The 15,326-nt window shown below is 37.8% G+C and overlaps 1 protein-coding gene across 1 annotated transcript in view; it reads left to right on the top strand.

Moving 5' to 3' along the window:
- ELL2 (elongation factor for RNA polymerase II 2) overlaps window positions 1-15,326 on the top strand; it is a 61,101-nt gene that overhangs the window by 9,782 nt on the left and 35,993 nt on the right. Inside the window, exons 2-3 of the mRNA XM_034773206.1 lie at window positions 3,221-3,268; window positions 14,278-14,399. Of these exons, the coding sequence (XP_034629097.1) occupies window positions 3,221-3,268; window positions 14,278-14,399 (170 nt within the window). The remainder of the gene's footprint in view (window positions 1-3,220; window positions 3,269-14,277; window positions 14,400-15,326) is intronic.

Genomic DNA, 15,326 nt, shown 5'->3' with positions numbered 1-15,326 from the left:
ACTTTAGATGGAAAATGTATGCAATTTTCAATCTGATAATATCTCCTTGGAGGGGGAAGGGAGTTGAATCAGACCAGGAAATATGATTTTTATTTAAAAAAAACCTCATGATTTGCAGGGATCTGATTCAAGCTTTTTGATTTTTTTGGTGTTGGCATTATTATGTAGAATGTTGAGCATTAGTTGGTATGCCTTACTGCATTTTTTTAGCAGAAAAGCTACACTTTAACATTGTTGTCTAATTTAAAATTAAAACTTAAATTTCACTAACTTTAAAAATTACATGGGACTACTCAACACAGATTTGAATATATTTTTTGCCACTTAGTGTGTGCAAGACTGGCTACCTTTGTAGTACTTTTACAGTGACGAGCTTATTTACTCTAGTTTACTGTATTTGAATCAATCCCAGAGTTTCCATTCATGTAGTGTTAGGATGCCTAACGTTTTTTAGGTTCTCTATTATAGCTTTTTCTGATTAAAATGAACCATGGTATGTAGGCAGTTAAAACAGGGTGTCATTGAGCATCTTTTAAAAATATTTAAAACGTTCTGAATCAGAGTTAATGATTACATGTATTACCATAACACACGCCTCTTTATTCTTTAACAGGCATCCAGAGCTGCTATAAGACAGACAACTAAGGCAATATAATTTTTTCTGTGAAATTTTGCTGCTGCCCAACTATATTCAAGCACCTCCTCTCAATTTTTTAAGTTTGTTATATTCTGATCTAAGGAAACCAGAAACTGTAGACTTTTTATGATGCAATATGTAAATGTAAACTTATGGAACACTTGAATGGGCCTTAACACAGTTTATAAAATGAGTTATTTTTGGCTGGTACTTTTAACTTTCACTTAATTATTGGAACTAAAAAGTCATGGAGAGAAACTTCAAACAAGAACTCAATTTGTAAAACTAAACAAACACTTCACTGCCCCACTCCTGGTCTCACAAAATGCTATCTAAGTTGTCTCTAACTACTCTTTCAGAACAAATCCTGAAACAGACTTTCTGTGTTCAGTACTTTTTTTTGGAATTCGTTTATGGTTTCAAGTAATGTATTCCTAACACAGTGTTGCAAACTTCAGTAAGTGTCAATTAAAAGAATGATGAAAGACTCTCCTTCCTTTTATGTTGGGTAACCTGCTTCTCTTTGGTTTTTGACATGCAAGAACAGCATGTTTCTACAGTCATATAGTCCCAGTCAGTTTAGTCCCCTCAGTACTCAATTGTTGAGCATGATTTGCAGTTAGCCTCTTACTGTATATTAGCTAAATATCTAGCAGGGAGTGACAGGCATTTTAAAAAAAAACCTTATTTTTCTTATTCTGGGTGAGGTTGCTATGTTGCTGAGTTGCAGTTAGCCCTTTTAGATCATTTAATAATATATGTAGGGCCCTACCAAATTCACAGCCATGAAAAATGCATCACGGACCATAAAATCTGGTCTCCCCCTGTGAAATCTGGTCTTTTGTGTGCTTTTACCCTATACTATGCAGATATAGTATAGGGTAAAAGCTATATGCTTTTCTCAAATTGGGGGTCTTGCCCCAAAAGGGAGTTACAGGGCGGGGTCGTGGTATTGCCACCCTTACTTCTGCGCTGCCTTCAGAGCTGGGCGGCCGGAGAGTGGCAGTTGCTTACTGAAGGCCCAGCTCTACAGGCAGCAGCACAGAAGTAAGGGTGGCAATACTATATCATGCCATCCTTACTTCTGCGCTGCTGCTGGCGGCGGCTCTGCCTTCAGAGCTGGGCTCCCAGCCAGCTGCTGCTGCTCTCTAGTTGCCCAGCTCTGAAGGCAGTGCTGTCGCCAGCAGCAGCACAGAAGTAAGGGTAGCGGTACCACAACCCCTCCTACAATAACCTTGCGATCTCCCCCACACACACTCCTTTTTGGACTCCTACAATTACAACACTGTGACATTTCAGATTTAAATAGCTGAAATCATGAAATTTACTATTTTTAAATTCCTATGACCCTGAAATTGACCAAAATGGGCCATGAATTTGGTAGGGTCCTAAATATATGTAATCTTAGGAGATCCTCAGTTACAGTTGTACTCTGGCTAAAATTAATATAATTTGAAGGATAATTCAATGCAACTATAACTTGGTTTTAAACCATGTAACCTTTGGTATCTGTGCAGTTCAGTGACCAACTCAACATATGGAAGAATGTTAGGTTACATCTGACAATGCAAATAGCTCTTAAGGGAAACAAGTTGGATCCAGTCTGAAAATCTTGAAAAATTATTTAATGCATATTAAACCTTTGGTTTCTAAATGGTATTATGACATATATAGCTATTTACAGATTATGGCTCTGCTCTGGTTAGGCCTCATGTCCAGTTCTGGGCACCGCATTTCAAGAAAGATGTGGAGAAAGTGGAGAGGGTCCAGAGAAGAGCAACAAGAATGATTAAAGGTCTAGAGAACATGACCTATGAAGGAAGGCTGAAAGAATTGGGTTTGTTTAGTTTGAAAAAGAGAAGACTGAGAGGGGACATGATAGCAGTTTTCAGGTATCTAAAAGGGTGTCATAAGGAGGAGGGAGAAAACTTGTTCACCTTAGCCTCTAAAGATAGAACAAGAAGCAATGGGCTTAATCTGCAGCAAGGGAGGTCTAGGTTGGACATTAGGAAAAAGTTCCTAACTGTCAGGGTGGTTAAACACTGGAATAAATTGCCTAGGGAGGTAGTGGAATCTCCATCTCTGGAGATTTTTAAGAGTAGGTTAGATAAATGTCTATCAGGGATGGTCTAGACAGTATTTGGTCCTGCCATGCGGGCAGGGGACTGGACTCGATGACCTCTCGGGGTCCCTTCCAGTCCTAGAATCTATGAAACAGTTTTACATCTTCATCAAACTTGTATAAATTTAGGAATACACTAGGTTTGGAGAGCTAAACAAACTTGGTACAATATACAAGTATTTCTTTTACCTAAAGGTTCAGGTTTTCATTTTATTGATAACACTTCTATTTTCATTTAGGGATTGAAGTTCACGGTCAAATGTATTTACATTTCTTCGATTATAAAACATTTATAAAAATGTAGCTTTTAGTGTATCTTTGTCTCTTTTTACTAAAAGGAATACAGCTTTGTAAATGTCTGTTTATATTATTTTGTAATGGCAAACCCTGTTCTGGGTTGGAATTATGAAGTTTATTATAAGATTAATGAGTTTTTCACTTCTTTTTTAATTTTTTTATAGAATCGTATTCCTTCTCGACCCTCAATCCAATTTCAAGGACTCCAAGGGGTAAGTTGTTGTTTTATTTTAATTTTAACTTGGCAGATAATGCAGTAAATAAAGCTTAGTTCTTACTTGCACGTCTGCCTTTTTTCTTCTAGAAGTGTTCATAATTAACAACTAATGCAATAAGTAACAACTAATGTATATCTCACAAATAGTTCAGAAAAGATTCAGTTACCTCCTCAGTAAACTCCTTTTCCTTTAAATAGATTTAGATATTTGGCATGTGTTTTCCCTTAAACTCTAAACACGAAGGAGAGGAGTTAACTTGTGTTATAAATCAGCAGTTTAAATAGAATAATAGTAGAATCAGAAGAAATCACAAATGTAGTCTGCTTGAGAACAGTGTAGGCAGGCAAGTTCTTAAATTATTGTGTCTGAGCTATCAGTGATCTGAGCTCTTCTTGGAACTCTGTAACATGAAATGTTTTTGGAGCCAGCTGGTGAATGGTTGAGCTGAGGATGGGAGTGGAAATGGGGTCTATGAAAGGATCCTTCTCTTATGAAGTGGTCCATTTAAATGAAACCGAGTGAGACTTAATGCAGGAGACAAACTTGAGTACAGGTTATGATTTCCAGAAATACTATCATGCAGTGAAAGCATTTTAGATGATTTTCTTAAGGTGGACAGTAACCAGCCCTATGGAAATAGATTGTCTGTTTATAAAACAGACACACAATGGAAAAACATTTCATAAATTTGTAGTTCTACAACAGGCTCAGAGGTGGTTTTTTTTTTTTTTTTTTTTTTTTTTGGACTTCATGCCAATATAGTTAACGACTTATTAGTGTTTAAATTCTAAACTTAATTGCCTATTCTCTCCCTCAGCCCCCCTCTTCCATTGTCTGTTTCCATTTGTGCAGAAGCTAATGTGACATATGTTTACTTGTTCTTATGCACTACTGAGATTGTTCTTAAATAATTGCTGCAAAGAAGCAGTGGGAAGGTTTGAGGTTACTAAATTGGTGATACATTTAACGCTAACACTTAAAATCTGTATGGAGTGTTGTGGCCATGTTGGTCCCAGGATATTATATATAGAGAGAGAGAATCTTTTATTGGACCAACTTCTGTTGGTGGAAGACACATGAGCTTACACCAAGCTCTTCTTAAAATCTGGGTTTTTGTCACAGTATGTCAGATACTGAATTTTTTATATAGGTAAAGTTCTTAACATGTGTAATTTGTGACTGATTCTAAGACAATTTCCCTACTTGACTGCCTAAACAGTTTTAATGCCAGAAGACATTAATGTATATTTTAGTTTTATTCATCAAAGACAGTGTTTTGGAGGCCCTTTCCCTTTCCCCTGCAGTACACTGGAGGAAAAATGTGTGTTCTGTGTACTGAATGCTACTAAAATTCCAGAGTCATGTTAAGTAGATGTAGTACTTATTAGTATGACACCATTAATGCATGCTCTTCCACACGCAACAGAACAATAAAATACACTTAGAGGAAAGGTAAAATGTTTACATAACTGTTCTAGTCCTTCAAGGTATCCTTTTTTTTTTTTAATGAATGTAATTTGTGCTAGTATTTTCTATTCACGAGGATACACTACCTTGTGAGGCATTACTAATAAAGCATGTTTTAAGGATAGTCTGGTAGTATTTCAAAATGTATCCTTTCAGCAAGTGTTTTGAAAGCTTCGCAATCCTCTATACCTTTTTGTTTTTTTAGAAGGGATTTAGCAGTGTTGTTCAGTATCCTGCAGCATTTGTTTTTGTCAAATTTCATTTTAAGTCAGCAAAAGCACTGATTGATTTGCAGTTGCTAGACTTCTAAAGTTGAACTGACACTTAAGTAAATATAAAAAAATATTAAATATTCAAAGATTGCTAATCTGTAATGCAGATGTAAACATTCTTAACAAATATTAACACTGTAGTTCAAAAATGGACTCATCTGTCACTTAATTGTTCTGTGACTGAATTCCATACTTGGGATTTTCTTTCCATTGACGTGGTTGATGCCAGAGCTAACATCTAAAACAGAATAAAGAATGCAGCTGCTAAAATACCTCAGCTGTTTGTTTTGGGAGAAATATGCACAAGACCCTGGGCTTGCTTCTCAAGAAAAAAGCACTTCAGGTGATCGTTATAAATGTATTTGTAATAAGTTCTTAATGTTTATTTTGTCATTGACTTAGGGTCTAGAAGTTTCCTATGTTTGCTTTAGCAAGCATTAAAAAGATGTTGCATGGAGATCCTCTTATGAAAGGGATGGTATTTTAGTTTAGTATTACCGTTCATACAATAACAGAATAGAAATTGTAAAAATGGTTTTAGTTGTAGGTATCTACTCCTTTCCCCCCAAAACTAAATGCTTTAGACCAGATGGTGGCAAAACCGCAGCTTGTGAACTACGTGCTTCTCTTCTACAGTTAAAGTGCAGCTCGCAGAGCCCCTCATTCCCCACACCTATTCTCTGCCTACCAGACTGTTGGGGGTGGGGGGGAGCTCAGGGTTTTAGCCCCGCAGGGATGGGGGTGCTGGGGCTCAGGGCTTTAGCACCTCCCGTGCCCTGTTGCGCGTCCCTCCACCCTCCCCGCCCTCCTGTAGGACAGAAGCCTAAAGCCCCTAGCCCTACCAGCCTATCAGGTAGGCGGAGAATGGGGTAGGTGTGGGGGGGCTCCAAGAAATACTTCAAGAGAAGTTAAGCCCTGGTGAACCCGATACTGTGAAAATGAGATATAACGTGCACATGCAAGCTTTTCTTTCTATCAGGAAACTGCATCGTTCTGTATTCAGATGTTGTGCTGTGTGGTCCTCGTGTGCTTGCAATCTCCTTTAATTCCACAGAATACAGACTGCATTTACTGTTCATAAGTCACAGTTGAATAGTTTTAGATTGAAGTGTTAACTCTACGTTAATTTCATGGATGGCAATGACCTCTGCAAATTGTAAGAAGTGCAAGTATGAAGAAGAAAACTGAAGTTTTAAACTAGAATGGGAGAAAGATTTTTGCATTCACTCTTAAAGATGGCAAACCCTTGTCTTATCTGCAATGCATCATTCACTCACTACAAAGCAAGCAATTTGAAATGTTACTATGAAATGTATTACAGTATTTTTTTTTATCTAAATACCCTCCCGAATCAGAATTAAGGAAAAACAAGCTAGCTGCATAAAAATTACACCTAAACAGTCAACAGACACTATTTTGGCATTCAGTAAGGAAGCTGACACAACAACCTGAGCTAGTTTTGTTATGTTGTTGGATATCACTCATGCAAAATGCCCATATTGTGATGAAGAATTTGTTAAGAAAAATATTGCAGAAGGGGTTGCAATTTTACATCCAAGTAACACAAAACTTCAATGACTAATAAAGCAAATTCCAATTTCATGCCACACTGTAAAGAGGCATATCTCCCAGATCGGTGCTGATGTTGCAAGCAAGATGCAAAACAATCTAAAGAATTCTCTATCATTCAGCCTGTCGAACAATCCACAGATATACAAGATAAACCGCAACTAGCGATATTTGTTCCCTGTTTCCACGGATGTAATTGTGAAAGGAAAAATGTTGGACTTAGTGGCGCTAAAAGAAACAGCTTATGTTGTTGACATAAAGAACGCACTTGACAAAGCAGTGACAAATGTTGATGTACCACAGGATAAACTTGTCCGTTTTGCGATGGATGGAGCACCTGCAATGGCGGGGGGGAAAGTAGGCCATATCGGATTCTTGAAAAGTGATCCCAAATTTCCGGAGTTTATCCCTGTTAATTGCATCATCCAGTGTAAATATCTCACAGACAGATACTTCAAGTATGAAAATGGTCCTAACAATTGTCAATTTCATCTGCTCAAATGGGAAAAACATTTCATCAAAGAGCTGGATCTTGAAGACAAACCTAACCATGTCTTTCTACTGTACTGTGAGGTGGTTATCAATCAGCAATGTGCTAAATAGGTTTGTGGAACTGTTGGAGGCTATCGGTGCTTTCCTTGAAGAAAAGGAAAAGGGGAAGTCCTATCCACAACTGGGGATGAGCAATGGATGCAGGATCAAATTTAAGGGAGAAAGCCATTGTAACTGATGATTTTCCTCAGATTACTTTCAGTTTAATTATAAACTGCCTTGTTCACGTTCTGGCCAGTGAAGGGAACCTTTCAGCTTGCTAGAAAGCGTATACATTTCTTTGATTATAAAGTTCATACAGTCACCTAGATGCCATGGCAATGAGTGCCTTCTAAGTACTTGTAATAGTAATAAGTGGGATATTATAAGGACGGTCATTTAGAAAACAGTTTACTTTTGAGGTAACATAGCATGACTGCCATGCTAATATCTTTCCATAATAGGCTGCACAATAACTAGCTAATTTTACATAAATGTAAAATACAGCATACTTTATAGACATATCACACAAATGTAGGAGCAGTCTGGAATATGATACACATTACATAACCTTTGTCTAACAGACAGAGGTTTAATCAGATCTAATGGCTGGAAGATGAAGCTAGACAAATTTGGACTAGAAATAAGGTACGCATTTTTAACAGTGAGGGTAATTAACCATTGCAATAATTTACCAAGGTCTGTGGTATGTTCTTAATCACTGGCAATTTTTAAACCAAGATGGATGTTAGAAATGGTATGCTCTAGTTCAAACAGGAATTCATTAGAGAAGTTGTATGTATTAGGGTCACAATGGTCCCTTCTGGCCTTAATCTAGGAACCAAAAAGAGTAAGACCCACTCATTATATCACCTACTTTCAAAAGGGTGCCCTAACACTAGAATCTGAGCGGATATATTTCTCTCCTTTTGTGCAGCCATAGTCCTCACCAAAATGTCAGCTCAAGAGCAGAACTTGATTGCACCGAGGGAATCTAGAGCCCACAGTAATTGGAGAAAGTACAGCAACTTCTAGTCATTCTCCTAATACAAAACAACAATCAGTGATATTAAAAGATGGCAAATTCAGAGCTGATAATGGGAAATCCTTTTTCATACACAACACAAAATTAGCCTGTAAATCTGATTGCCATAAGATATCATTGATGCTGAGAGTTTAGGAAGATTTGAAAAAGCATTGATCAGTAAATGGATAAGAATTTCTAGAGTTTGTATAGTAAATGTTAACATTGTATATGCAAGAGTTTTGTCAAGGATATAAACGTTCATGCATCGGGGTATGACCGACTCCTTATTAATAGAGATTAGGAGAAAACTTTCCTTGGAGGCAGGTTGTTTCCGAACTGCCTGATGCATGGCTTCTTGCACCTTCCTCTGGAGCAGCTGGTACTGACCACTGTCAAACAGGATACTGGATTAGATGGACCACTGGGCTGATCTAGTACAGCAATTCTTACGTACAGAGAAAGCAGCCACAAAGCACAAACGAAACAAAGACTATGTGGAAAGAAGTTGAGTTACTGTCCCAAGTTACAAAGACTAGCTGTACGCATAACTTGAGGGTTCAGAGTGAAACTTTTTAATAAGAAATATCAGTAAACCCACATCTCTTATGCCATTGTTGATCTAGACTTCTAAGAAGTTATGCTTCTTTTGATCTCCTATGATAGTGAGTACTCCTAACTATTGTCATTATTCTCCTTGTTACGGTATTGTGCAGTAAGATGACTAAAAGGAGGGTCTGCTCATTATCCACTATACCCTCCAATTTTGTCTACATTTTAAAACACTCCTACCTTTCCAAGATAAATCTCACTCACAGCCCTGCACTGCGCTAGGGGATCACACACTTTGTAGTTTCTGTAGGATGATCTTATGGCATACACCAGGGGCTCCTTGAATTCCTCTGTTCCACCACACAATCTCCTTGTGTGCCACCCTCCCATCCCTCTCTATTTCTAAAAGGACTTAAGTCATGCAGAGAAAATAGATTTGCTTCTTTAAACCAAGAAACTCACTCCTCCAATTCAGCACTTCCCGTAGGTGAGAGTAAATAGGGGATTAATTTAATTGGTGTGGTGAATCTCCATACAAACGCAGACTGAATCTTACCTTCCTTTCTCCTCTGCCTTGCCCAAATTGCAAGCTTTAGGAGTGGGTGGTACCAGAAACAGTTTCCTGCCACTGCTACCTAATTATAAATAAATGGTCTAAAATAGTTGTGATTCTAGTAATCCCTGAATGTTTAGACACCACCTTTAATCAGCCCAAGATTCTTTTACCTTCCACAGTTACTCCACTGGTTAACTACGTGTTCTTTAAGAGGGATTTAGCTAAACAGAAAGACAAGGGGAAGGGAGACTCGGAGCAATGGGGAAAGAACAGGTGAGAAAAGAGAGGGAAGGAAGGCAGAAGAGAGGTGTGGAATGAGGCTAGGGTAAAGAGACTGGGGGCTTGTCCACACTTAAAAAGCTGATGTGGCATGTCAGTGAAGATACTACTTAGATAATCCACCTCCCTAAAAGGCGCTGTCTGCACTGGGAGTTAGGTTGGTATAACTGCATCGCTCAGGAGTGTGGATTTTCCACACATCTGAGCAACACAGTTTATACTAGCATAAGTTGCTAATGTAGACCAAGCCTGAGACAGGGTTAGAGGGGGTTGAAGCAAACAGCCAATCAGCACAGGGCAGAAAAAGTCCTGTCAAAATTTTAGAAAATGTGTCCATTGGTCCCACCTGAAGGTGCCTCTGCAGCTGCTGTGCTGGCTTCAGTCTCTGGTTGGCTCTTCCATGTAGTCTTTCTGAAACACCATATAGCTAAGGGGAGGGGATGCACTAAATGGGGTCTGAGGTTAAAATGGGTGTCTCCCTTATATAGTTCTCAGTCCCAAAGTAGGGTAGGCCCAATTTTACCTTTTCTCACATACCCCAGTGCAGCAGTACCTGCTTAAGCTGTTTCTGTATTTATATGCATTGTCTAAGAAAATTTCCTGGCTTTTCAGCATTTGGTGCTGTTGGGCACAGTTTAGCTGACAATGTAGTTACAAGAGATGAACTGAGAGAAGCACTTAGACCAGGTCTTGTCAAGTGGGCTTGGGCCGAATATGGAAGAGAAGCTGAGTTACTTGCCTGGAGGAGGAGGCAGCGGCAGCAGCTGGAAACAAAAAGGTTGAATTTCCTGCTTCAAGTGTTAGAGATTGTACAAGGAGAGCAAAGGGTCATGAGCGCTCTCCTCTGGTACTTTGATGGAGGCACAATCTCTGTGAGGAGTAGCAGTTGCACATTGCATTGTACACTGTACACCATGGTAACTGAAGGAATTTTCCATGCTTTGGAATACATGTTTATTGAAAACAATGGGAAGGAAGATATATCCCACTTATAAGTTTGTGGGGATGCAAGGAAATGATGCGGGAGGAAAAAATAAAGGCTCTGGTCTCACACACTAGTATTTATTTGCTGGAAAAGTGTCAGATTAAATAATTCTCCCTTGAAGAGACCGACCTGTTGAAGTATGAACTGGAGAGGACAGTAGTAGAGAGGTAGATCATTAATTTCACTGTGCCCATATCTACACTAGGGGGGAAAAGGTGTTAAAACATGTTAGCTAACTTGTATATAAATATTACTTATTTTCCTAGTCTAGACAAGACCTTGGTGATTGTGTGGAATTATACATCCAGAGACTTTGCAGAACTTTCTAATCTTTTATTGCCTTTTTTGGGGACTGGAAACTAGTAAGGACAAAGTAGACCTAATGAAGTATTGAGGCAAGGATTTCATTGTTTTCAGAAGGAGGTAAAGAGAATGTATTTTGCTGGTTGTACCACCTTGGATCTATGCTTTCTGACATATGGAGATACAGTACTTGCTGATTTGGAAATCTGTGGGAATGAGATGTAAGGGGAATATGACAACATTCTTTTAAAATGCATTGCATACTATCTACATGGATGCGTTTTATTGTAAAAAAGATTAATCAGAGTTGGGTATATACTGTAGCCTTTCAATAGAACTTAAAACCAAAAAACCATATTGCTTCCTGATAGCCAGGAATAGAAAATGCAAGCTGTTCCTGCTAACACAAGTGTTGACTGAAGAATTCTTAAATTATGGCTCTCTGACCTTCTGCTAAGTGTACATCAAATAGGAAAAACAAACATTATAAATGTCCAAAAGTTTATCTTGAGTTGAAACATTGCACTTTCATTCTGATTACCCAGAAGTCCTTGACTTGTGCATGGAAGTTCTCTGAGGATTATTTAATTTTAGTTTAAAGAAAGCAGGACTAATAAAAAAAAAAGTGTAGTAAAGTTTCTGTTTTACCTGAGGGTACAAAGGCAGAGAAGATTTTTGAAGTTGTAAAAAGATAAATATAACATTTGGGGTACCAGATCCCAGATAGGAGAGTCAGAAGGGAATTGGAAGTGAGGAAGGTGAGGTGGTACCCTCTAAAGAGCCTGGAGGTATGACAAAAGAGAGGCAGCTGGGAATGCTGCTTAGAGATATGGAAGGCAACTGCATGTTTAAGGGAGGAGTAGAAGGAGCCAGAGTGACATTTCAGAGTCAAGTGGCACCTGAGCTAATCCAAAGGGTTGTCCTGGGCAACTGCTCTGCCTTATGGTGTCCCATTAGGCTTTATTCTCTCTCCCAGCTTTTCAATGGCTACATGAAGCCATTGGGAGAGCTAGTGAGACAACATGGATTGAAGTGTGAGCAGTACATGGATAACACCCAATTCTGTGTAGTCTCTACGTCTGAAAATACTACTTCCAAGCTTTTCTTGCTAAGATCATCATGTGGATGAAGAGAAGCTGGCTGACAGTTAATGTGCATGAGACTGAAGTAGTGCTAGTGAGATGAGGGGAAGCAACCTAATGAACAACTCCTGCATAACTGTCCTTTCTAGTAAATGTATCAACCTTCAAACTGTAATAGAAGGAATGGATAGATATGTCATCTTGGTATTGTCCTCTGTACTATCCACAGTAACTATTTTGGAATATTAAGTATGTAAATGCTTCTATGTAATGTGGTGCTTCCACCAGGCATTTTTTTTTTAAGACTGTCAATTAACATTAAGGTGTATACACTTTCAAAGTAAACTTGAAGCGTATGTGGCTGCAGGCATCTGCTTCAATCTATTTAATTGGTTTTGCGGAAATACTCTTGAAGTATAATTTTAAATGGAAGGAAGATACCCATCAATGGAGTGTTTGGAGAAAGCCAAAACAGTCTGCAAAGTACATGGAGCTGTGGGGAGGGGGAGGCTTACTCTTTAGTGGGCCAAAATCTCACAGAATTTCATACAGAATTATCAATCATGCAAGGGACACATACATGAAAATTAGTCAGTTGTATTTTTAAATATTTTCAGGTACCATGCCTGCATCTGAACTTTGCCAATTCTTGTGGGTTTACAATCAATCTTTAAAATATGAAAAAGACGATACAAATGGGAAATCATGAAACTGACTCGATACAATGCTGTCAGATACACACAGTAAACTTGGGGAAATATTTTTATTTCAATTATAGTAATTCGTGAACGATAGTAGACTGAAAAAAATTCTGCATAGTAATATTTTTAGTGTTCTATAATAGCCTTGCAGACTCTTAAGATAAATCTGTGATACAGGATAAAAAATGGCCTCTACAATAGGTCTTTTTATAGCTGATGTTTTATTATTAATCTCCCAGTTGGGAAGATAAACTGTTATAACAGGTTCAGATACATAATCCAAGATTTGTATCTTCTAATTAAACTACTTCACTTAAATCCTTTCTCTTTACTGTATAGCTTTTTATTGAATGGGACAAATACACATGTTTTGAGTTTAAATAGCTGAGTGGTGTGCAGGTTTAGTCCCTATCTTTCTCTCTGAAGGCCAGCAGTTGTCCCAAGCTGCTGATGTGCTCTGTCCAACATTGGTGATCAAATCATAAATGGCAGTGACTTTTTTCCTAGGCTTTCATTTCAAGGAAGAAAATCACACGTACTAGTTGTTTAAGTTAACACCAATCATGTCTACTGGCCAATTTTGTAAGCAAAATAAAAGGTGTGTACCAGAAGAGGATTCCAAAAAGGGCATTGTGAATGTTGCTTTTAAATAAACGTTTTCCTTCAAAATAGGTTATTTAATGTGTTGAACCTTCAAATAGATTCCACAAGAATCTCTTGGATAAGAGTTTGTCTAACTGCAAAATAAGTTTAACTTAAAATACACGGTACTCAAAAACATCTGCTTTATTTTTGCTTTTGTAGAACGGCATGTTAGAGCATGCATCACATGGTTTTGCTATTCTATTGAGCATGTGAAACTGATACTTTTTAAATCTACAGAATACAGAAAATGTTCTGTACTATGCACAAAGCATAGGATGAGTGTATTGAACCAGGAAAGCAAGTTTTATCATCTGACTTCTGATTTCTTGTACAAAAAGCTATGTGTATTTTGTATTTTTACAAGCAACTTGATTTAAAATAGGTAAAAGTATTTGTCTGAGAGGCTTTTAGTCCAGGAGAGTTTAAACAAATCCATATAACTAAGCTATTTTTAACAGTCTTATTTTGGTTAATATTCTTGTTTTCTCTCCTCCCATCCTCCTCCTTAAGGTTTGTGCCTTAATTTTTATTCTAGAAATCTAGTCCTGTCTAAATTCCACTAAGATTAACTGTCATTTAAAAGCCAGGAAACAAGGTACTGTAGGTTCTACTTACGTTGTTCTGTGTTTGCTTGGTTGGCCAAACAGTAAGGCTTTTGCTTATTCAGTAATGCACCTAATCAATGCTTAACTTTCAGTACACTAATAGTCCTATTGGAGTCAGTTGGGCTCTACACATGACTAAAGTTAAACAAGTGCTTAAGTGCATGCTGAATTAGGGCTGTTTGTTGTAGACCTGAGCAGGGGTCAACTTGTATAACTACAGGTATAGTCTTGTATCCTGATAAGATTATTTTTGAGAGGAAAGTGTGCCAGCGTTAACTCATTTTATTATATGCTTCATAATTTGAGTGGCCGTCATATCACAAATATTAAGTACACTTTATCACTGCACTTGGATTTAAAGTAAAAAAGAAAGTACTATACAAATCACATTGATGGGCACATGTAAAACTTCAGTTTATATTTATCTTTTAGCTTGTCAAAATTCCCAAAGCTGATCTCCCAAACGAAGTGCATAACTTTAACTTCTACTTGTCAAATGTTGGCAAAGATAATCCTCAGGGAAGCTTTGATTGTGTCCAGCAAACTGTCTCAAGGTAAGCAATACTTAAATTTGTCCTGAAAGAAAATACTACGTTGGTTGTGTGGTCTAGAACAGAAACAGTGAAAGGTTGTAAAACTTCTTTTTTTTTTTTTCTTTTTTTTTTTTTCTTCAAACTACAGTAAAGTATAACCTCTAGTTAAAATAGTATGGTCTCTTAAAAACTATAAATACCTGTTTTTACATATCACTGTTTTTGTTTTGCTTTCCAAAAACTAACCTCTGAATACTTTCTCACTTCACGAGTGCCATACTTGAAAAGTAGGCAGTATTGTCAATGCTTGGATCAGATCTGTGCTACTACTGTTTAAATATGGCTATACCTGGCAGCATTCTAGCATGGTTTCTCTGACCATGATGGATAAGGATTTTAAGAACTACTACACTAGTCAAAAATCTTATCCACAATTGTATGACTACCCTGTTCCAGGATCTGGTTGCAACACAGCAATTCCTTGACACTGTACAGTTGGGTTTGCAACAAGGCTTATACTGTTCACTTGCATCTATGCAGGCAAGACGGCTGTACCATGCTGGAGTAGAAACTTACAAGTGGGCCAAGGAAAATGGTGTTTCTGGTACTGTAGATGAATCCTGTCTTATAGACCAACTCCCTGGCTAATTTACAATGTTAGAACATGTATCTCAGACAAACAGCTATGCATACTGATCAGGGAAATTGAGCTAAAACTGCAAATGAACATCCATGCTTATACATGGGCGTAGATGACATAGTTCTACTCTCAGGCTAGGCAGTGCTAAAAGTCTGAAGTTTTTAAACCTGTGTGGAGAAACTACTAGAATCAAAATACCAGTTTTTATGGTTTTAGAACAGTTGTGCAGAAACTTCTTGTTGAAATTTCACACAGTGTTTAATTTGTTCAGTTTTGAGAAGATCCTATGAATTATGATGGAAAATGCA

This window comes from Trachemys scripta, chromosome 6, assembly GCF_013100865.1.
Source record: "Trachemys scripta elegans isolate TJP31775 chromosome 6, CAS_Tse_1.0, whole genome shotgun sequence".
NCBI lineage: Eukaryota > Metazoa > Chordata > Testudines > Emydidae > Trachemys > Trachemys scripta.
Note: the sequence above shows the minus strand (reverse complement) of the source record. Positions and strands in the feature narration are given on the sequence as shown.